The sequence below is a fragment of the Bufo gargarizans genome, chromosome 1 (genome assembly GCF_014858855.1).
Source record: "Bufo gargarizans isolate SCDJY-AF-19 chromosome 1, ASM1485885v1, whole genome shotgun sequence".
Lineage (NCBI taxonomy): Eukaryota > Metazoa > Chordata > Amphibia > Anura > Bufonidae > Bufo > Bufo gargarizans.
The window spans coordinates 212,989,724-213,011,601 of NC_058080.1; the positions used below are offsets into that span (position 1 = coordinate 212,989,724).

The 21,878-nt window shown below is 40.9% G+C and overlaps 1 protein-coding gene across 1 annotated transcript in view; it reads left to right on the forward strand.

Annotated features, from left to right (window-relative positions):
- SEC24D (SEC24 homolog D, COPII coat complex component) overlaps nucleotides 1–21,878 on the forward strand; it is a 90,215-nt gene that overhangs the window by 63,744 nt on the left and 4,593 nt on the right. Inside the window, exons 15-22 of the mRNA XM_044305112.1 lie at nucleotides 150–320; nucleotides 3,968–4,064; nucleotides 5,704–5,849; nucleotides 8,015–8,153; nucleotides 8,250–8,368; nucleotides 10,536–10,715; nucleotides 11,218–11,409; nucleotides 12,536–12,625. Of these exons, the coding sequence (XP_044161047.1) occupies nucleotides 150–320; nucleotides 3,968–4,064; nucleotides 5,704–5,849; nucleotides 8,015–8,153; nucleotides 8,250–8,368; nucleotides 10,536–10,715; nucleotides 11,218–11,409; nucleotides 12,536–12,625 (1,134 nt within the window). The remainder of the gene's footprint in view (nucleotides 1–149; nucleotides 321–3,967; nucleotides 4,065–5,703; nucleotides 5,850–8,014; nucleotides 8,154–8,249; nucleotides 8,369–10,535; nucleotides 10,716–11,217; nucleotides 11,410–12,535; nucleotides 12,626–21,878) is intronic.

Genomic DNA, 21,878 nt, shown 5'->3' on the forward strand with positions numbered 1-21,878 from the left:
TTCCTCATCCAGAACAGTTTAATGTTTTCCTAACAAAGGAGTTTATGGCTTGTTATGTTGTTACATAGTTTAGCTACCACATTAAAACTAGCAACTGTAAAAAGAAAATATATACTTTCTGTATTTTAACACTTTTTTCCTTAATCTAGACTCTCTTCCTGCCCCAGTCTAATTTCTATGAAAGCCTGGCCAAGGATTGTGTGGCAAATGGATGTTGCGTTGACCTTTTCCTTTTCCCTAACCAGTATATTGATGTGGCATCCATGGGTCTGGTTACAATGTTAACTGGAGGAACACTTTACAAGTATAATCAATTCCAGGTAACACCATTGCTCTTTGTCTAGAATATTATACAGCATTCTTTAACCCCTTAATGACCAGGCCTTTAAAGGCCTTAACGGCCAGACACTTTTTTTTTGTTATTAAGCCCCGCCCACAGTTGCGTTTGGTTTTGCCGGATACGTCAGGTCCCCATTTACTATAATGGGATCGCACAGAGATCCGGCTGCTCCCCAGCAAATATGATGGGATTCAGTTAGACAAAAAACGCTGCATGCAATGGTTTTTATCCAGCTGATTCATGGCAGTGGCGTATACGGTGAGCTCTGGTAGCCTGATCCACCACCGGATTCCAGATGCAACTATGAATGGATCCTTAGCATACATTAAGGTTTAATTACTTTTTTATGTGTTTCAATACAAAATAATGTTTGCAATTTTTTTACATGACACATGGGGCTTTTTGTTAATAATTTTTTAAGGGATTTTTTTTTCTATTTTAGTTTTATTTTGGGAAAACTGATCAAAAAATTTAAATTAAAAAGTAACTTTTTTCAAACTATGGCTTTTGTTGATTCAAGTATAATATGCATAGTTTTGTATGAACGGGGTATGGTGATGGGTCGGCATCTTTTTTTTTCTTCTCTTATTTGTATTCTGTTATATTGTTTCCTATTTTTATCAATATATTTTTGGACATACTACTTTCACCAAGAGGTCATTAAAAGAAAAGGGACATTTAAGCGTTCTTTCTTTCTAATTTTACAAATTTCCACTCTAACTGGGGAAAACAGCTTTCTGTGACAGCATTTTATACAGGCAGAGGTCTTCTGGGTGTGCTAAGACACAGCAACTTTGCTTTTCCAGAGACACCAGGTGATCACATGCCCCTAAGGGAACTTAAAATTGCAGTAAGATATTTTTGTTAATTGTTTAAAAAATAAAAAATCATTCTAAATTTTATATCTAAAATACATAATAAAAAAACATAACAGATACTGTCACATTTGAAAATATTTGAACTGTTAAAATATAAAAATATTTTTTCTGCGTTGTGAAAGCCATTACAATAAAAAAAATAAGAATTCATTATTCACCATTTTTTTGTCACCTTGTGCCCCCGAAAACAATTAGCTAAAAAGTGATCAAAAAGTATACCCCAAAATTGTACCAATTGATACAGTTCACACAACAAAAAGCAAGCCAAACAGGTCTGTAGACAGAAATATAAAAAAGTTATTGGATTCAGAAAATGGCGATTTTTATTTTTAAGACATAAAACGTAGTGTAATAAAACCTATACAAATCGCTGTAATTGTACAGACCTGCAGAATAAGGACGCCATATTATTTTTAGCATGGACAAACAAGGTCAACCCCCTTACAGTAGTTGCTGGGTATTAAATATTTTGCAATCACTACCCAATGTTCCAGAAAATTTTGGATATGATTTCTACTTTTAAAATTGAAAATCACAAATTAAGTGAAGTAGGGTTAAACACAAAAAGATACTGTTAAACCCAGTTATAGGCCTATAATTTGTGTGACTGTAGTTGTGAATTCAGGATATACGGTAATATATCTGTATCATCTTCATGCTAATTAATTAGGTATCACCTCAATGTGTCATGTAATGCCACTTACGTTTATCAATTTACTAGTGATACACCGTCACAATGTAACAATGCTGATTCCCAGTTATCAGATCGGTGATGCTGTTCAACCGTGTGTGATATTTACACGGACTGATCAAGCGTTTTATTTCTCATCACACACCTTAGTGGATCACAGCACATTGGCAGTCATTACAATTACTGCGCTTAGTTTTTCACGAAACACATTAGTGGATCACAGCACATCAGCAGTTATTACTGCAATTACTGCTCAAGCGCTATGTTGCGCACCACCAAGTTGGTAATTCACCTTTTATACTAAACGCTGTGCTAAAGAGGTTGTGCCATAGACTACTTTTCATGCTAAAGTTTATTTTCATCAGTTAATCTAGTTTCTAATTCAACTTGGATAGTCTTTAATTTTACAGATTTACCCCATTTGCAGTTTTCTCTTTCCCCCCATGCTTGACTCCTACTTCCCGGTTTGTCATGTGACATAACCACGCCTTTTGTTCTTTCCAATGACGCTAACTACCTCCTTCATTACAAGGCTTTAATGCAGGACACAACCAACTGCAACTGCATGTCAAAACAGGTTTTCACAGGGTTCAGTGGTAGGCTAATAACTTTAGAATAAGGCAGTTTTGATAAATGGTGGTAATTGGGGAAAGTGATATCAGTTGGGTAGTGAGTGGCACAACCCCTTTAATCGTCACACAATTTACACCCTGATATTTTTTAGGTGATTTATCCTTTTATCTTGTCTAACTATGTTAATCAGAAAGGGTCAGTTCACACAGAGTTTTTTTACGCTGATTTTGCAGTGTTTCTGTCTCGAAATCAGCTTCTAATCTGCTCCCAAAACACCTCATTTCAATGAGATGCAGCACTTGCTTCTTTTTTACATGTGTAAAAAGGAGTGTGTAAAAATAAAAATAAACATGTCCTATCTTGGGGCAGAATCAATGCTGAATTTCCCACTCAAAGTAATGGGAAGCACAAAAAAACAAACCATTTGAGATGTGCACAAGCGTACCAAAAAACACACAAAAAACTCTACAAAAAATGTGTCAAAAAAACGCACGTAATTCTGAGGCGTAAAAATCTGGTTGGATTCAGCACAAATTTTTTTACACGTGTATTATGAAAATCAGCCATGTGAACTGACCCTAATAGTACCAATGTGTTGGTTTCACATGGTGCAGTCGACTATACTGTTCAATAATCCCTATTTAATCCCTAAACTATCAATCATGTAGCCAATATCCACATGCCTAATATTAATCTCTAGACTTGTTACAACCTGTGTCCCCAGATTGTGCACCCTGTAGCATGCAGGTCCTCTGCAGATGGACCTATCCTAACTGGCCTAATACCTGTCCCCTCACACATTGTGGCCCGGACCCCCAGCCATCAAACACTTATCCCCTATCCTGTGCATTGGGAATATGTGTTATTAGTGGCAGGACCCCCCTATAAAGCCCAGCACTGAGTGCAGTATATGTCAGGTTATATCTGTGTATGGAAAGCAGGGTTACAGCCAGTGTAGCCATCACTACAGCTGTTCTTGTAGATCCCCTCCTTATCATACTGTGCTATCACAGTGGGATACATAGCAGTGTTTAGAATTGGGATAGTTGGGTGACAGGCAATGGGCGAACTATAATAACGTATACATACAGGAGTTGTCTGACGATAAAACTAATTTTTGTGTTTAATAGAAAGAATAAAAGTGCATTCACGCATTCAATCCTGCTCCGTCCCAACACCGAGACTCCCACTCCTTCCAGTGCCATCTGTGGTCACATGCACCGCTAGTGGCACTTGGTCACTGAGGCTAAAAGGTCACATTCAGCCATAGTCTTTAAGCAAACAACTTGAGCTGGCTTTTTATTTTTTCCAGCTAAAACTGCACCACAAGCCACGTACAAAAAAAGCCACAAACACACACCTACGTAGGAATCCTTCTTCAAGGGGTTAATCATGGACATTGAGGCTGCTGTTATATTCCTGCAAGTAAGCTGTGTTCTGCTGCCATCTACTGGATAAACAATGTCAGCATGTCTTCTAACGCAGGTTCATACTGATGGACAGCAGTTTATTAATGATCTCAGGAGGGATGTTGAAAAGCGAATAGGATTTGATGCTGTCATGAGAGTCCGCACAAGTACAGGTAAAAGTTAATATATTTATACTTTTTTTTTCCCTTCTCGTCTTAAAGTTTAAGCATATTGTGCTGTATGCATAATTATCATTATTATTGTAAAGGATACAAAATTCATCAGTCTGGTCATGGCCTAAAAAAACATTGTGCACTTTTCATTTTTGAAAAAATACCTATCACAATCCAATTTTTTGTGCTAAGGACTGAGGTCAAGGAGTAGCAGATTTGACAGAATTCCATCAATTCGCAACTGTATAACCACATGTGCCTTCTATAATAAATGTGTCTCGACATACATCACTGCTATTAACTTTCACACTGGTAAAAACAACTCCACCTTTTCTATTTTTCAATGGTAGAGTTTGTGTAAAGTAGGGAAGTGAGGTTTTTCTTACATACAATTTTTTTTTTTAAAGTTGCATTTCTAAAATGTGTCTACATTTTGGCCATCCTGCAAGTTACGCACACTTTTCGCATCCATGGTGCCAATATGTATGTTTTAAACCAGATGCAAAAGTATTGTGGATCAAAGTGCTCAAATGCATTTATATGTGACTCAGTCCTACATAGCTTTGTGGACTAAAAGGCGCAGTTAAAGGGTTTATCCCATGACTAATGTAAGAAATGAAAATCAAACATCATATAGTACGTGACAACCTATTTCTAACAAAGCGAGAACCAGCCCTGTACCTCACATGGATCCAGAGATCTCCCCATTCATTGTTCTCCTAGATTTATATCAAGCTGGCAGCTCAAGGGGAGTGTCTTTTCTGCTGTGGCTAAGGGGGCGTGTCTCAGCTCTCCCTATCACAGCTAAGGGGGCGTGTCTCAGCTCTCCCTATCACAGCTCAGGGGGCAGTTGTAGGATGAAACTGAGCATGTGTGGCCATCTCACTGAGCAGGTCAAAGAGATAAGAAAATAGGTGGCGCTATACAGATACATTTTATTGAATAACTCGGTGGTTAAACAACATTTTTAATTACACGCAATTACAAAAGTATTCAGATCCAGGGGCTGGTTTAAAAAATGTAGAAAATTTAGGGGCTGCCTAGGTTTAGAAAAACATGGCTGATTACTTCCAGACACAGCTCCACCCCGCCCATGGGTTCTTTCTGGTATCGGCATGACTGCGACAGGGCTCTAATACCACACAGCCTGAGGGTATGGCTGATGCTGTCTGTAAGAAAGCGCCATATTTTTCCAATTCCGGACAACCCTGTTTTTGCCACAATTAGACATTTTTAATTAATGAGTTGTTGCTTGCTGTAACATCTGAATGAATATTTATTTGTCACTGTTTGGGGGAAATTTATCAAGACTGATGTTCCTTACGCCAGCCTTGATCCCCTGTGCGCTGCAGCTAGATGTGCCTAATTTATGATGCCTAAATGTGCCAGAAACACAAACCTGCGCCAACTGTTTGAGCTATCCTTTACACCAGTTTCTGGTGTAAATGAGAGTCAATCTGGCCTGTCCCCTCCTGCTGGGCCCCACTTTTACTGCCATTTTAGAAAAGAGTTGAGAAGTGCTTAATGTCACATATCATTGCACATGGTTTTAGCACAAAATAGCCAAGTGAGAAACATATTGTTTTTTTCACCCAGTGAATGGACTTTTCCCCTGACTCCTGTTATTTCTCATTCACAGGTTTCAGAGCCACAGATTTCTTTGGTGCTATATTTATGAACAACACGACAGATGTAGAGATGGCAGCTGTGGACTCAGACAAAGCAGTCACTGTGGAATTTAAACATGATGACAAACTCGGCGAAGATGTTGGAGCGTTAGTTCAGGTATTCTCAACTAATATTCTACTAATATTTTCCATGCAATGAGTCTCAGGGCTCATGCACACGAACGCATTTTCTTTCCATGTCCGTTCTGTTTCAATGGTCCGCAAAACAAAAACGGAAGGTACTCCGTGTGCACTCCATTTCCGTATGTCTGTATTTCCGTTCTGCAAAAATATAGAACATGTCCTATTATTGTCCGCATTACGGACAAGGATAGTACTGTTTTATTAGGGGTCAGCTAAATACGGAATGTACACGGACATCATCCGTATTTTTTGCGGACCGCAAAATACATACAGTCGTGTGCATGGAGCTTTAAACAGAGAGACACCTTTATTTTTCACAAGGTTAAAGGGAACCTATCACCAGTGACTTCCATATGAAATTGTTTAGACACATAGCTGTGGTTCTCCTGATTAAAATGCTATCTTCCATTTGTTGATCTGAGGCCTTCTGTGGCTGGCCCCTCCCTGGCTGCTTTGCCACTGCCTGACCCTGTCATTCAAAGCAGCCAGGGAGACACTGGCCACAGAAAAGAGCAACAGAGACATTCTAATTGCACCTAATTTGCATTAAGAAAAAGTATCATAACTCTAGAACACAGCCTTGGATCAACTAAAGAAAAACTGTGTTTTAATCAGGTGGACCACAGCTATGTGTCTATACAAACATTTTGATTGGGAGGTCGCTGGTCACTGATTCCCTTTAAATATGACAGACTAAAAGAAGCTTATTTGTGTTTCTTATACCAATGGGAATGGTGAAAAATGGTCACATAGCTTAGATGAGATAGCGAGCTACTGTATTTGGCACTCTCAGTATTTGAGAAGAAGCTTTCCTCGGCCACCAATAGTTCATTGCTTCAATATTTATAATGAATTTTCAGGGCTCATTAAAAACATTACTGAATTCTCTAACTGGACTGAAAGATCATCAGATCTGTCATTTCCATAATGGATGCTGGGAAGATGAGATCCATGGCTCCAGTGTGACTACAGCCTAAGGGCTCATGCACACGGCCCGTGCTGTGGACTGCAAATAGCGGTCCGCAATGGACGGGCACTGGCCATGTGGCTGCCTTTCCAGATGCAGACCTATTTACTTGAATGGGTCGGTGATCTGCAAGATTCAGTCCGCACAGCAATAAATAAACGTTCTGTAATGCTTCCATGGACTTCTGCTCCGCTCTGCACCACTCTGCATCTTGCGGATTGTGGACCCATTCACTTGACTAGGATCATATTTGTATGGTCAGATTTACTGACATTACATAGAGCAGCATACCTATACACATGCCTTCGCTGTATTAGAAATATTCAGATGTGTATGTATAATATCAAAGATGAGACCCAGGAAAACTAAGGCAAATACCAGCGGTATACACGCGTGCTGTACATGAACATTTACAGTATACACCTTTTACCCATTAACCAGGGAGGGCCAATACGTCATCAGCCCCAATGAGTTCATAATGCAGGATTCCTGTACAGTTGTAAAATGGGGCATTTTTATCCAGTGTCCAGATTTTTTTTTTTATAAAACAGGTTGGCAACTTTGCCATGATCAAGTGACTTAAATGTAAGTGTATAAAAAACGTAAGGCTCGTTCACATTTCCGTTTTCCATGGGCGTGCACATGTACCCATTGATTTCAATGTGTTTTTTCACACATCAGTGGTTTTACACAGACGATGGGGCATTTGAAAACTCATGGAGACATGCACTACTTTGGTCCGTGTTGTGTACCGAACACACCCATTGAAATCTATGGGTCCTTGTTATGTCAGCGGAGAAGCGTCTGTGGAATACGGATGGCACACAGAGGGCAAAAAACGGACACGCGGACCAAACACAGACATCTTCATGGATTTTCTAAGGACCTCAAACAGACACGGAGATGTGAACGAGGCCTTATAAATGTCATAAACATTATTGGATCTGTCATAATATGAAAAATTGATCTAGGGGAAAAGAAATGGAAAATATAAACCCACATACAGTGTATCTGCTCAGAGATGACTGCAAAGCCTATAAGTGGCACCTTTTATTTCAGTGTTCCGTGGTTTATACATGCATGACGCCATTTATGTGTTCCTTTATCTGCTCATCTTATAACTCTGTCCCCCTCTCTCTCTGATGAGTGCTTTCTCTGTTTTCCCACATTAGTGCGCGCTGCTATACACAACCATTGGGGGCCAGAGACGCCTGCTTGTACATAACATCAGTCTGAGCTGCAGTTCCCAACTTGCAGATATATACAAGAGCTGTGAAACGGATGCCCTCATAAACTTCTTTGCTAAATCAGGTAAAGGTTAAAATCTGTATGGGTGCAGTGTTGTGCCCTGGTCAAGTACTGACCTGGTAAGGGCATGTTGTATTGCTCAACTGTGTTTCTTTACAGCGTATAAAGCAATCCTGCATCACCCCTTGAAGACAGTCCGTGATGTGTTAGTGAGCCAGACAGCCCACGTGTTAGCCTGTTATAGGAAGAATTGTGCCAGCCCCTCAGCTGTCAGCCAGGTATGTAGCCAAGAATCAGCCTAATGTCCCTTTCCTTTGTTTCATGTTTTTTACTTGTCTGTTCACATTACATCCTACTTTCACACTAGCGTTCATTGGTCCGTTCGTGAGCTCCGTTTGAAGGAGCTCACGAGCGGACCCGAACGCCTCCGTCCAGCCCTGATGCAGTCTGAATGGAGCGGATCCGCTCAGACTGCATCAGTCTGACAGCGTTCAGCTGTCCGCCTGGCCGTGCGGAGGCGAGCGGATCCGTTCAGACTTACAATGTAAGTCAATGGGAACGGATCCGCTTGAAGATGTCACCATATGGCTCAATCTTCAAGCGGATCCGTCCCCCATTGACTTTACATTGAAAGTCTAAACGGATCCGCTCAGGCTGCTTTCACACTTAGAATTTTTTCTAAGTTATTAATGCAGACGGATCCGTACTGAACGGAGCCTCCGTCTGCATTAATATGATCAGATCCGTTCAGAACGGATCCGATCAAGCGCAAGTGTGAAAGTAGCCTGAGCCTTACTTGAGATGTATATTTTAGGAATAGTTATTGACGTATCTCACATATTTTGTGATGTAATGTTTGACGTATCTCACGTATTTCACCTCCAGCTCTCCAGCTCTTGTTAAACTACAACTCCCACTATTCTCCAATCATTTCCATGGTAGTCCTGAGAACCCTTGATTTTTGATGCATGTCGTCTCTTTAAAGATGGAGGGGTGCTTGTTGTTTCACATAGCAGACACTTGGGGCTAATGTCCGCAGTCGCCAATAACGCCAATCAGACTTTTAACTCCTCAAATCAATTGTGACTATGGCATCTGAGGCGGCCTTCCCCGGGAGCCCTTCCCCCAGCTGAGGTCAGGGAAGCCGTTCATTTGTGTTAGGGCTCATGCACATGGCAGTTGCTGTTTTTGTGGATCACAAATTGCGGATCTGCAAAACACGGATACCGGCCATGTGCGTTCTGAATTTTGCTTAATGGAACATCCTGCCCTCTGTAGAACTGTCCTATCCTTGTCTGCAAAACGGACAAGAATAGGACAGGTGTGCCGTCAGCATCTTTTTCTGCCCGATTGAAATGAATGGGTCCGCATTCGCTATGCAAAAAATGTGGATCAGATGCGGATAAAAACCACGGTCATGTGCATAAGCCTTTAATTGCATGGGTCTCTCTAAAGAATTCCATGCTATTATAGCTGTGGTTCTTATGGAGGCCTGCAGGCTGCAGGGCTCCATAAGAACAGTGAATATGCCATACACTGCAATGCTAATTCCCTTACACTAGGGGGGCATAAAAAATGTAAAAACTATTTTTTTTTTACGAAGAAAATAATAACTAAAGAAAATTAAGAAAAAAAATATGGAAATCACCCTCCTTCCACCATAACACACACACAAAAAAAAAAGATCATATGCACCACTGAGTCCCAATATGGCCAAACTATTGAAATATAAACTTATTTATCTCGCCCTAATAGAAAAAAAAAATTTAAATGGCCGATTTGCAGTTTTTTCATAACCTCCCCCAAAAAATGGAATAATAAGTAATCAAAAAGTCATACACAACCCAAAATGTGTTGCAAACAATAAACCCTAATTCAGCTCCGTAGATGGAAATATAAAAAGTTATGGTGATCAGAATTTAGCCATATTTTTAAAAAAAAAAATTCAGTACTAAAACACAAGAAAAACTTTACAAATCTGGTATAGCTGTAATAATACGAACCCGGAGAATGAAGTTAACAGGTTGGTTTAACTGCACAGGGAGCGGTGTAAAAATGAAACCCATAAAACTATGGCACAATTACATTTTTTTTTTTCAATTCTACCCCATTTGGATTTTTCCAGCTTCCCACTACTTTATATGTAAATATGTAAAAAAAAAAAAAATACATACATACATCCCATATATCAAAATGACCATTGCATTAAAGGAGATATAATTTAAAAAAATATTTTAGTTGCACGTTGTGTAAAAAAATATATATATATATTTTACATTCTCCTGCTTGTAAAAAATTAAAAGCAAAAAATACTAAAGTACCAGTGCATAAAAATAAAGCCCCATTTATCACAGACCATAGAATTATCCAAAGCCGCGTACAAGTCAGAGATGAATCATTACACACGGTGCAGCTGATTATGAATTTGCCATCTCTATTCCCCAGCTCATCCTTCCTGACTCCATGAAAGTGCTGCCAGTCTACATGAATTGCTTGCTGAAGAACGAGGTGTTGGTCGGCAGCCCAGAGATTGCAACAGATGAGAGGACATTTCAGAGACAGCTGCTCATGTCCATGGATGTGGCCAGCTCCCAGCTCTTTTACTACCCACTTCTTTTACCTTTAGTAAGTGAATATTGTAATTAGAGATCAGCGAATTTCATATTTTGAAATTTGCTCACACTTCGTTTGTTGATGACTTGCCTTATGGATTTCGTTTACCACATCGTAACGCAATTCTATGACAGAATGCAAAACGGTATGCCTTTAGAGGCATTCCGTTATTCATTCCATCATAATATAAGTCTATAGGCTGCAAAACTGATTCGTCTTGCTTCTGTTATACAGGGGAGCCCTCCCCTGCATAACGGAAACGGGACGGATGCGTTTTGCAGCTCTAATGGCATTCCGTTATGCATTCTGTCATAGAATTGCGTTATGGTTTGTCATAATGGAATCCATAACTCAATTCACCTCTTTCCAACAAACAAAGTGTGAACTAATTTCATAAGCGGAAATTCGTTCATTTCTAATTGTAATCATAGCAGTGCATGCATTGGATTGCTGTAAGGGACACATATGGGTCTTAAGAATTGGTTCTAACTGTACTGTTGTGATCTGTATGCAGCACACAATGGACACCAAGAGTGACATCATTCCCCCAGCCGTGCGTTGCTCAGAGGAACGATTGTCTGATGGAGGAATATTCCTGTTGGCTAATGGTCTTAGCATGTTCCTGTGGCTGGGCGCCAATTGTCCTCCTGAAATCATCCAAGGAGTTTTCAGTGTTCCATCATTTGCGCACATCAGCCCAGAAGCTGTAAGTTATTTGCATGATGGAGGTCAATGGGGAAGAATTTACTTTTTGTGAGAGAACTTGTGATGTAGCTTAGTGGGAAATGAGTGCTGTTAATAATGTGATAGCAAGCGGCAAATGGCACCAAAATTTTAGCTTCCAATATTGACACAAATGAAAGCAACCAATGATAGCATAAGGTTAGACAAAAGTGTTTAAAGCGGTTGTCCAGGCCTATCCTCAGGATCACTAGCTGATGAGAAGGGGGTCCGACACTCCACACACCTGACAATCAGCTGTTATGTGTAGCAAATGCAGTATGGTTCCCTTGACTTCCATGGGAGCAATGCTGCAGTTGTGACCGCTGTCCATTGCAATGTTGACAGTGCTCTGTAGTCTAGCATGATGCACCAAATTTATCATACAGCGTGAGACATTGTGGTAAATTATGTCTAAATATTACACAGAATTAGTAAATTTGCCTCATCATGGTATAGTGTTGAACAACCATGTTGGATTAGTACAGAAGGAACTGAAACCTTTATATATGGGGCACAGTGTCATGACAAGTTGTTGTAAAAGAATTAAAGGGGTTATGCCATGACTAATGTAAGAAATGAAAATCAGACATCATATAGTACATGACAATCTATTTCTAACAAAGCTAGAACCAGCCCTGTACCTCACATGGATCCAGAGATCTCCCCATTCATTGCTCTGCAAGATTTATACCAAGCTGACAGCTCAAGGGGAGTGTCTTTTCTGCTGCAGCTCAGGGGGCGTGTCCATGCTCTCCCTATCACAGCTCAGGAGACAATTGAAGGATAAAACTGAGCACGTGCGGCCATCTCAGTGAGCAGGTCAAAGAAATAGGAAAAAAAACAAAAACAGCAGGTGGCGCTATACAGATACATTTTATTTAATAACTCAGTGGCTATGCTAAATATTTTATTACAGGCAATTACAAAAGTATTCAGATCCAGGTGCAGGTTTAAAAACTGTAGAATATTTTTGTGGGACAACCCCTTTAATAGCAGTTATGGAAAGGATTCCATGCATCTGTTACAGGCTGTAGTTTTGTAGATATCTTTGTTTAGTGAGGAATGATTTCTTCTGTAATGTTGTACGTTCATAACGCTTCTTCTTATAGACATCAGTTCCTGAACTGGACAGCCCTCATTCCAAGAAACTAAGGACAATTATGGAAGCCATTCAGAGCAAAAGTTCCTACTCAATGAAGGTATACAAGTCACTTCTGGTATATAGAAAATGTTGCTTGTATAGTATCTACAGGTCCTTCTAAAAAAATTAGCATATTGTGATAAAGTTCATTATTTTCTGTAATGTACTGATAAACATTAGACTTTCATATATTTTAGATTCATTACACACCAACTGAAGTAGTTCAAGCTTTTTATTGTTTTAATATTGATGATTTTGGCATACAGCTCATGAAAACCCAAAATTCCTATCTAAAAAAATTAGCATATCATGAAAAGCTTCTCTAAACGAGCTATTAACCTAATCATCTGAATCAACTAATTAACTCTAAACACCTGCAAAAGATTCCTGAGGCTTTTAAAAACTCCCAGTCTGGTTCATTACTCAAAACCGCAATCATGGGTAAGACTGCCGACCTGACTGCTGTCCAGAAGGCCATCATTGACACCCTCAAGCAAGAGGGTAAGACACAGAAAGAAATGTCTGACCGAATAGGCTGTTCCCAGAGTGCTGTATCAAGGCACCTCAGTGGGAAGTCTGTGGGAAGGAAAAAGTGTGGCAGAAAACGCTGCACAACGAGAAGAGGTGACCGGATCCTGAGGAAGATTGTGGAGAAGGACCGATTCCAGACATTGGGGGACCTGCGGAAGCAGTGGACTGAGTCTGGAGTAGAAACATCCAGAGCCACCGTGTACAGGCGTGTGCAGGAAATGGGCTACAGGTGCCGCATTCCCCAGGTCAAGCCACTTTTGAACCAGAAACAGCGGCAGAAGCGCCTGACCTGGGCTACAGAGAAGCAGCACTGGACTGTTGCTCAGTGTTCCAAAGTACTTTTTTCGGATGAAAGCAAATTTTGCATGTCATTCGGAAATCAAGGTGCCAGAGTCTGGAGGAAGACTGGGGAGAGGGAAATGCCAAAATGCCTGAAGTCCAGTGTCAAGTACCCACAGTCAGTGATGGTCTGGGGTGCCATGTCAGCTGCTGATGTTGGTCCACTGTGTTTTATCAAGGGCAGGGTCAATGCAGCTAGCTATCAAGAGATTTTGGAGCACTTCATGCTTCCATCTGCTGAAAAGCTTTATGGAGATGAAGATGTCATTTTTCAGCACGACCTGGCACCTGCTCACAGTGCCAAAACCACTGGTAAATGGTTTACTGACCATGGTATTACTGTGCTCAATTGGCCTGCCAACTCTCCTGACCTGAACCCCATAGAGAATCTGTGGGATATTGGGAAGAGAAAGTTGAGAGACGCAAGACCCAACACTCTGGATGAGCTTAAGGCCGCTATCGAAGCATCCTGGGCCTCCATAACACCTCAGCAGTGCCACAGGCTGATTGCCTCCATGCCACGCCGCATTGAAGCAGTCATTTCTGCAAAAGGATTCCCGACCAAGTAGTGAGTGCATAACTGAACATCATTATTTGAAGGTTGACTTTTTTTGTATTAAAAACACTTTTCTTTTATTGGTCGGATGAAATATACTAATTTTTTGAGATAGGAATTTTGGGTTTTCATGAGCTGTATGCCAAAATCATCAATATTAAAACAATAAAAGGCTTGAACTACTTCAGTTGGTGTGTAATGAATCTAAAATATATGAAAGTCTAATGTTTATCAGTACATTACAGAAAATAATGAACTTTATCACAATATGCTAATTTTTTTAGAAGGACCTGTATAATGTATCTAAAAAGGAAGATATACATCTAAGGCTACTTTCACACTTGGAAGGCTACTTTCAATACTGGGGGGGAAAAAACGGTTCAGTTTGGTCCCAATGCATTCCTAATGGAAAGAGATCCGTTCAGGATGCATCAGGATGTCTTTCGTTCCATCAGCATTCCGTTTTGTGACTGGCACTGAAAACAATTAAGTCAATCATGACAGAATCCTTTTTTTTTGGCGACTAAAAAAATGGATCCATCACCCATTGACTCTCAATGTATGTAGTGTCGGATCCATTTATTTTCGTTTTAATTTCACACAACCGCATCTGAAAGGAATGGATGTATCCTGATTGTCAAAATTAAAACAGATCAGTTTAATTCCAGTATTGAGATCCTCTGCCAGACCTCAATACCGGAAAGCAAAAATGCAAGTAGCCTTAGGCCACTTTCAGACGACCGTATTTGCAATGCGTATATAATACGAATTATATGTCCCGGAATCCGCTGCTAATGTTATCGAATAGAGCTATTTACATGGGCGTATAGTTTGCATTAGCATTAGAAATCCGCAGCATGTCCGAGTTTTGTGTGGACTTGTTACCAAATAAGCACATTACAGTCTGTGAAGTGCATAAATAATGAAGGAAGGAAGAAATACACATGTAAATCCTGAAGAAATCCTGAAGCAATCCTGATGAGAATACTGATGGTATATCATCAGAAATCCAGAGCCAGAATACTAACGGATCTCAATACGCTCGTCTGAAAGCGGCCTTAGAGACAACAAAAGGATTGTCCATTTTGCGAGACAGGAATATACTTTCCATTTTGGGTCGTGGTCCTCTTTACCTATTCATTACACTGAAAAGCTGGAGAAAAGAAGATGATAGTACAATAGCTTTGACCAATGGTAGATTGTCATCTCAGTGTTAGGGCTCCAGTCTGCTCTGGCAAAGTGAATGAGATTTGACAAATGTCATGTACACTTTTTTTTTTTATAATTTGTTTTTTATTGATTTTAATGTATTAAACATACAGATATGTAATGAAGTATAATCAGGATTATTTTGCATATATCTGAAACTGATCCAATGATTGTACATCATCTTTTATGATACAGCATATTAGAAGAACAATACAGAACTTTAAACAGTTCCCCTTTACCCCCACCCCCTCCCACTCCTAACCTTCGCACCCCCTCCCCTGTCCGGATGTACACCGACCCCCCCTTTCAATTATCTGTTTCAGTCAAATCGATTTGAACGTATACATATTACTTTCAGATTCCCCAATTTCACTTTTAGATCTGATAGCAAATACCACTCTGTATATTGAAAATTTCACATTAGTTCTTGAATCTCTTCTTTGGACAGGTGTTTGCCGATATAAGTTTTCCATTTATCAAGGAAGTGTGCTTATCTATAATTTTTTTGTTTTTCCGCTTCTAGCTGATCCATTAATAAAAAGTATCTCATTTGTACCTGAATTTCTGCGCCCGAGGGTGTGTGGAGTTAGCCTAGTGCACAGCAAACTCCTAAGTGCTACTAATATGACACCCTCTAATAAATTAGGCACCTTCAGTTTCTCCGGGTAGCCATGGAATAAGACCATTAGGTCGCATGGTAATTCTATCTGCCACATTGTTTTAATCCAAGATAAGATCTTTTCCCAATAGGCCTGAATCAGCGGGAAGCTCCAAATGCAGTGATCTAAGAAACCTTCCTTAGGCATATCACACTTACTGTAGGACAAGCCATTATCTTCTTTGGGTTTATAGCTGAAGCTGGAATATAATATTAAAAGCATAAATTGCCCTATGTATTAGCCTAAAGTATGTTTCTCTCCATCTTTCACATGAAATTGCTCTTCTCACTTTCGCCCAACCTGTCATCAGTTTGTCCCTCCAGTCTACAGGTCCTAACAATGGTTTCCAACCCTGAAATAATTGCGGAATAAGCTTATTATTTTCTCTTTCTCTCAGAGTTTTATATCAGAAAGTGGAAGTTTATGTTCTTTTGGCCTAGAAGATCAAGGCGATTAGAAACATATTCCTGTACATTTTTCAATCTTGATTTACAAAAAGCCATCATTTGATAATATTGCATAGCCTGTCCTTTAGGCAAACCATACCTATCATGCAATTCCTGTAAAGACATATAGCAAGGTTGTTTATCATGTAATACACTGCTCAAAAAAATAAAGGGAACACTTAAACAACACAATGTAACTCCAAGTCAATCACACTTCTGTGAAATCAAACTGTCCACTTAGGAAGCAACACTGAGTGACAATCAATTTCACATGCTGTTGTGCAAATAGGATAGACAACAGGTGGAAATTATAGGCAATTAGCAAGACACCCCCAATAAAGGAGTGGTTCTGCAGGTGGTGACCACAGACCACTTCTCAGTTCCTTTGCTTCCTGGCTGATGTTTTGGTCACTTTTGAATGCTGGCGATGCTTTCACTCTAGTGGTAGCATGAGACGGAGTCTAGAACCCACACAAGTGGCTCAGGTAGTGCAGCTTATCCAGGATGGCACATCAATGCGAGCTGTGGCAAGAAGGTTTGCTGTGTCTGTCAGCGTAGTGTCCAGATCATGGAGGCGCTACCAGGAGACAGGCCAGTACATCAGGAGACGTGGAGGAGGCCGTAGGAGGGCAACAACCCAGCATCAGGACCGCTACCTCCGCCTTTGTGCAAGGAGGAACAGGATGAGCACTGCCAGACCCATGCAAAATGACCTCCAGCAAGCCACAAATGTGCATGTGTCTGCTCAAACGGTCAGAAACAGACTCCATGAGGGTGATATGAGGGCCCGACGTCCACAGGTGGGGGTTGTGCTTACAGCCCAACACCATGCAGGACGTTTGGCATTTGCCAGAGAACACCAAGATTGGCAAATTCGCCACTGGCGCCATGTGCTCTTCACAGATGAAAGCAGGTTCACACTGAGCACATGTGACAGACGTGACAGAGTCTGGAGACGCCGTGGAGAACGTTCTGCTGCCTGCAAGATCCTCCAGCATGACCGGTTTGGCATTGGGTCAGTAATGGTGTGGGGTGGCATTTCTTTGGAGGGCCGCACAGCCCTCCATGTGCTCACCAGAGGTAGCCTGACTGCCATTAGGTACCGAGATGAGATCCTCAGACCCCTTGTGAGACCATTTGCTGGTGCGGTTGGCCCTGGGTTCCTCCTAATGCAAGACAATGCTAGACCTCATGTGGCTGGAGTGTGTCAGCAGTTCCTGCAAGACGAAGGCATTGATGCTATGGACTGGCCCGCCCGTTCCCCAGACCTGAATCCAATTGAGCACATCTGGGACATCATGTCTCGCTCTATCCACCAACGTAACGTTGCACCACAGACTGTCCAGGAGTTGGCAGATGCTTTAGTCCAGGTCTGGGAGGAGATCCCTCAGGAGACCGTCCGCCACCTCATCAGGAGCATGCACAGGCGTTGTAGGGAGGTCATACAGGCACGTGGAGGCCACACACACTACTGAGCCCCATTTTGACTTGTTTTAAGGACATTACATCAAAGTTGGATGAGCCTGTAGTGTGTTTTTCGACTTTACTTTTGAATGTGACTCCAAATCCAGACCTCCATGGGTTGAAAATTTTTTATTTTTTTATTTTTGTGTGATTTTGTTGTCAGCACATTCAACTATGTAAAGAACAAAGTATTTCAGAAGAATATTTAATTAATTCAGATTTAGGATGTGTTATTTTTGTGCTCCCTTTATTTTTTTAAGCAGTGTATATAGACCCATAAACCCAGTTATCTCAATGTTCGGAACAGCTTGTTGGTCTTGCAATCCTGCAAATGTCCTATTTAAAAACATAATGTTCTTATGCTTGAGCAAAATCAGTATGGTTTGCATCGGGTAAACTAATTTTGGAAAGCTGATCATTTTTATCAAATGACACTTGCCCAATAAAGATAGTGGTAGTCTTTGCCATCTGATAAGTTCTTGTTTTATCTGATGTATCAGTGGTGTATAGTTAAGGAAGTACAGGGAATGAGGCGTACGACCTATCTTGATCCCCAAATAAGGGATATGGGTTTTGACCAGTGACACTGGGCAACCCCGCAGGCTAGTTTCTCACCCATGACTCTCTGGTCCTATACATAACATTTCACATTTTCCTGGGTTGACTCTGAAACCCGAAAATTTTCAAAATTCCCGTAATGCTTCAAAGATCTTGTTCTGGATGGATTGGCTATAAATAAAATTATGTCATCTGCAAAAAGAGATAAGCAAACCTCTAGTGAACCTATGTGTAGCCCTTCAAATATATCTGATGTTTCTAGGTATCTGGCTAATGGCTCAATCGCAAGATTAAAAAGCTAAGCTAAGGGTATAAACTGCATCCCTGCCATGTGCCTTTTAATAGTGGAAAAGGTTTTAATAAGAATCCAGGTAAAGCTATTTGTGCCTGAGGAGAGTTATATAGAGCTCCCAGATATGTCCTAAAGGCTCCTGTGATATGCGTTCTATCTAAAACATCTCCCAACCAGTTCCAACCCAAGTTATCAAAAGCCTTTTCACCGTCGATGGTCAGAAGGGCTGAAGTACCCTGACCTGCTTTTAATCTGTTTGCATGATCCAGAACAGCCAGAACTCTGCGTATATTGAAAACCGCTGATCTTCCTTTCACAAATCCTACCTAGGCAGGCCCAATTAAGGTGGGTAATATGTCTGCTAATCTATCTGCCATTATTTTAGAAATTATTTTGAGATCTACATTGATAAGGCATATTAGACAATAGGAAGCTGGTTGAAAAGGGTCTTTCCCTGGTTTCTGCAAGAGTTTGATATATGGCATGTCATTAGCTTTAGATATAGTTTGGCCCTCTAGGACATTGTTATACCCATCAGTCAGTAACTGAGATATATCTTCCCTTATTATTTTATAAAATTCTCCTGTATATCCATCAGATCTAGGAGCCTTCCATAGTTTCAGTGCTCGGATTGTTTGAGAAACCTCTTTAACTGTGATAGCTTTATTGAGCTCCGCCAATTGATTTGCTTGAATCTCTGGGAGAGAGACTCGATCTAAAAATTTTATTGGGGAGTTTTGAGCCGGAGGATCTCTGGCATAGAGATTTTGGTAAGGTTTGAAAAGTATCTAGAACTTCTTCAGGCTTAATATGAAGATGTCCTTGAAGGTCCTTAAGTGTTGGCAAGTGAGTTGGTGCCCTTTAGATAATCTCGCCAGCAATCTCCCGGATTTATTCCTAAATTTAAACAGAGTGGATTATTTTTGTGATCTATACATATCCTCCCAGCGTGAATACCACAACTCAAAATCTGTTTTAGCCAATACCCACTCTTGCTTGTTTTTGACCGTGGGGGTAGCTAGGAAAGTTGTATAGGCTTTCCTGGGTTTCTCTGTGACTTCTTCTAACATTGTTTTAGTTTTGGATTTCAGGGAATGGACATAGGAAATCACCTGTCCCCGCAATCAGGGGGTAGCTAAAGGCTCATGGGCCCTGGTGCAAGATTTCAGCTTGGGAACCCCTTCCCCCAGTGCTTTGTGACCAGGGAGGCAAAAATTGAAAAATTATAACAACACCCCCCCATGCCAAATTCTTGACCTAACCCCTTCCCTCCAGCCAGAGGCGTAACTTGACCAGCAAGCACTTTCCATAATACCAGTGTCTTCTTATGTGGCACAAGGGTCTTTGGGCCCCCTCAGGCTCCTGGGCCCAGTAGCGACTGCTACCTCTGCACCCCCTATAGCTATGCCCCTTCCCGCAATACTACCTTCGCCATTTCCCAAAGAAGGGAAGGATTATCTGCATGCTGTGCATTATCAGGTTTAAACTCCTGGTACCAACCCCTCAACAGGTCTGCCAAATTATCATTTCCATTTAAGAAAGAGGGAAAACGCCATATATAGTCTGTCCCTCTTTGAATCTGTTCCCTTATGTCTAACTGTACTGGAGCATGGTCAGAAATAGCCATATCTAGTATTTTAGAGTGGTGTACTCTGGGTTGTAAAGTTGAGGAAACCAGAATAAGATTAATCCTAGACCATGAGTCGTTTGGGTTAGAGTAAAATGTAAACTCTCTGCCCAGCCACCATGAATCAATAACGTTATTGTCTTGAATAAATGTGGCCAAAACAGAATCTCTAGTTCCTTGTGAAACATACCCCCCTACTAGAGTTCTTTTTATCTTCTCTATCCACTACCGCATTCATGTCACCTCCCACTATGCGATGTAAGATAGGGTTTACTCCCAGTAAAGTACTTAGATCATTGAAGAAAGATTTGTTCTCTCCATTTGAACCATAGACATTTATTAGACACAATTCACCTGCTGGTGATCTAATGTGTACTTTCTGCCATCTGCCTTCATCATCACTCTCATGTTTGAGTAGTGTATAATTTAAACCTTTATTAAAGAGTATCAATGTACGAGCTTTCCTAGCGACCAACGGTGACCCCACTACCTTTCCAACCCACATCTTCTCCATGCGGGAAAAAAACCCTCTTCCGGGTGTGTTTCTTGCAACATGGCGATACCTGGTTTAAATCGGTGTAGATACTTAAGAACCATGTTGCGTTTAGCAGGAGAACACAATCCTTTAACATTCCATGAAATGATCCGCATTAAGGGACTACCGCATGGAAAAGCTGCGGGGAGGGCCAATCAGTACACATCCAGAAGTACCCCTTTCCCAAATAATCCAATAACATTAAAAAAAAAACAGTTGAACCCAAAAATTTACTTAATGAAGAATGTAGGTTTTCCTCCCTCTTCCAACCTCCATTTATCTTCATATAGACTTCACTTTTTCCCCGCTTGCGGGCGTAATCGTATATAGCAATAACAATGGGCTAAATCTACCCTTATCTTCTTTTCCCCTGTTCCTCAGGTCCCTGACCTCAGTAATATATATCAATTGGTCTAACAAGATTCAGATAATAACGCAATAACACAAATGCAATCGCACTCTGCAACCAGCACTCTGCCCTGCCTTTATGCTGGATGTTGAATAAGGCATTGGTGTACATTTTGGCCAAAGCGTAATAAGCCACTCACCACGTCAAGGTCGCCTTAATGAGTGGTCCCTAACACTAGTTCCTACCTGTTATGGGCCACGACAGCCACACAAAGTCCAGGGAGCGCAGGTACAGCATGCACACCAAGCACACTCTGCTTTTAACCCCGTCCGGTGCCATTACAGCTTTCATCGGATCCAGGGATGCAAGTACCAACATGCACGCTGAGCCCACTATATACTTCTCCTGGAGCCAAATTGCTACTGGTAGGTGCTATACAAGCAGACTCAGTTTTATACTGACTTTAAAACCAGCCTCCAGGGCAGATTAACTGGTTAGGTGTTTTCGCCATAGCAATGTGCGCCTGCATAGGGTTGTGCGGGCTGGACCCCCCATAAGATTCAGATAATGTTGATCTTTTTAAACATGACTGCTGAGAAAATAAAACTTAAATCTTAAAACTTAAAGATTACTGTGCAAACAGTTTATGTCTCCTGCATAGGATTTCATTACTATTACCATTACTGTAGCTTCACCCTTTACTAGGGCTTGCTCATGAATACATATATGCATATATATGAATCTGG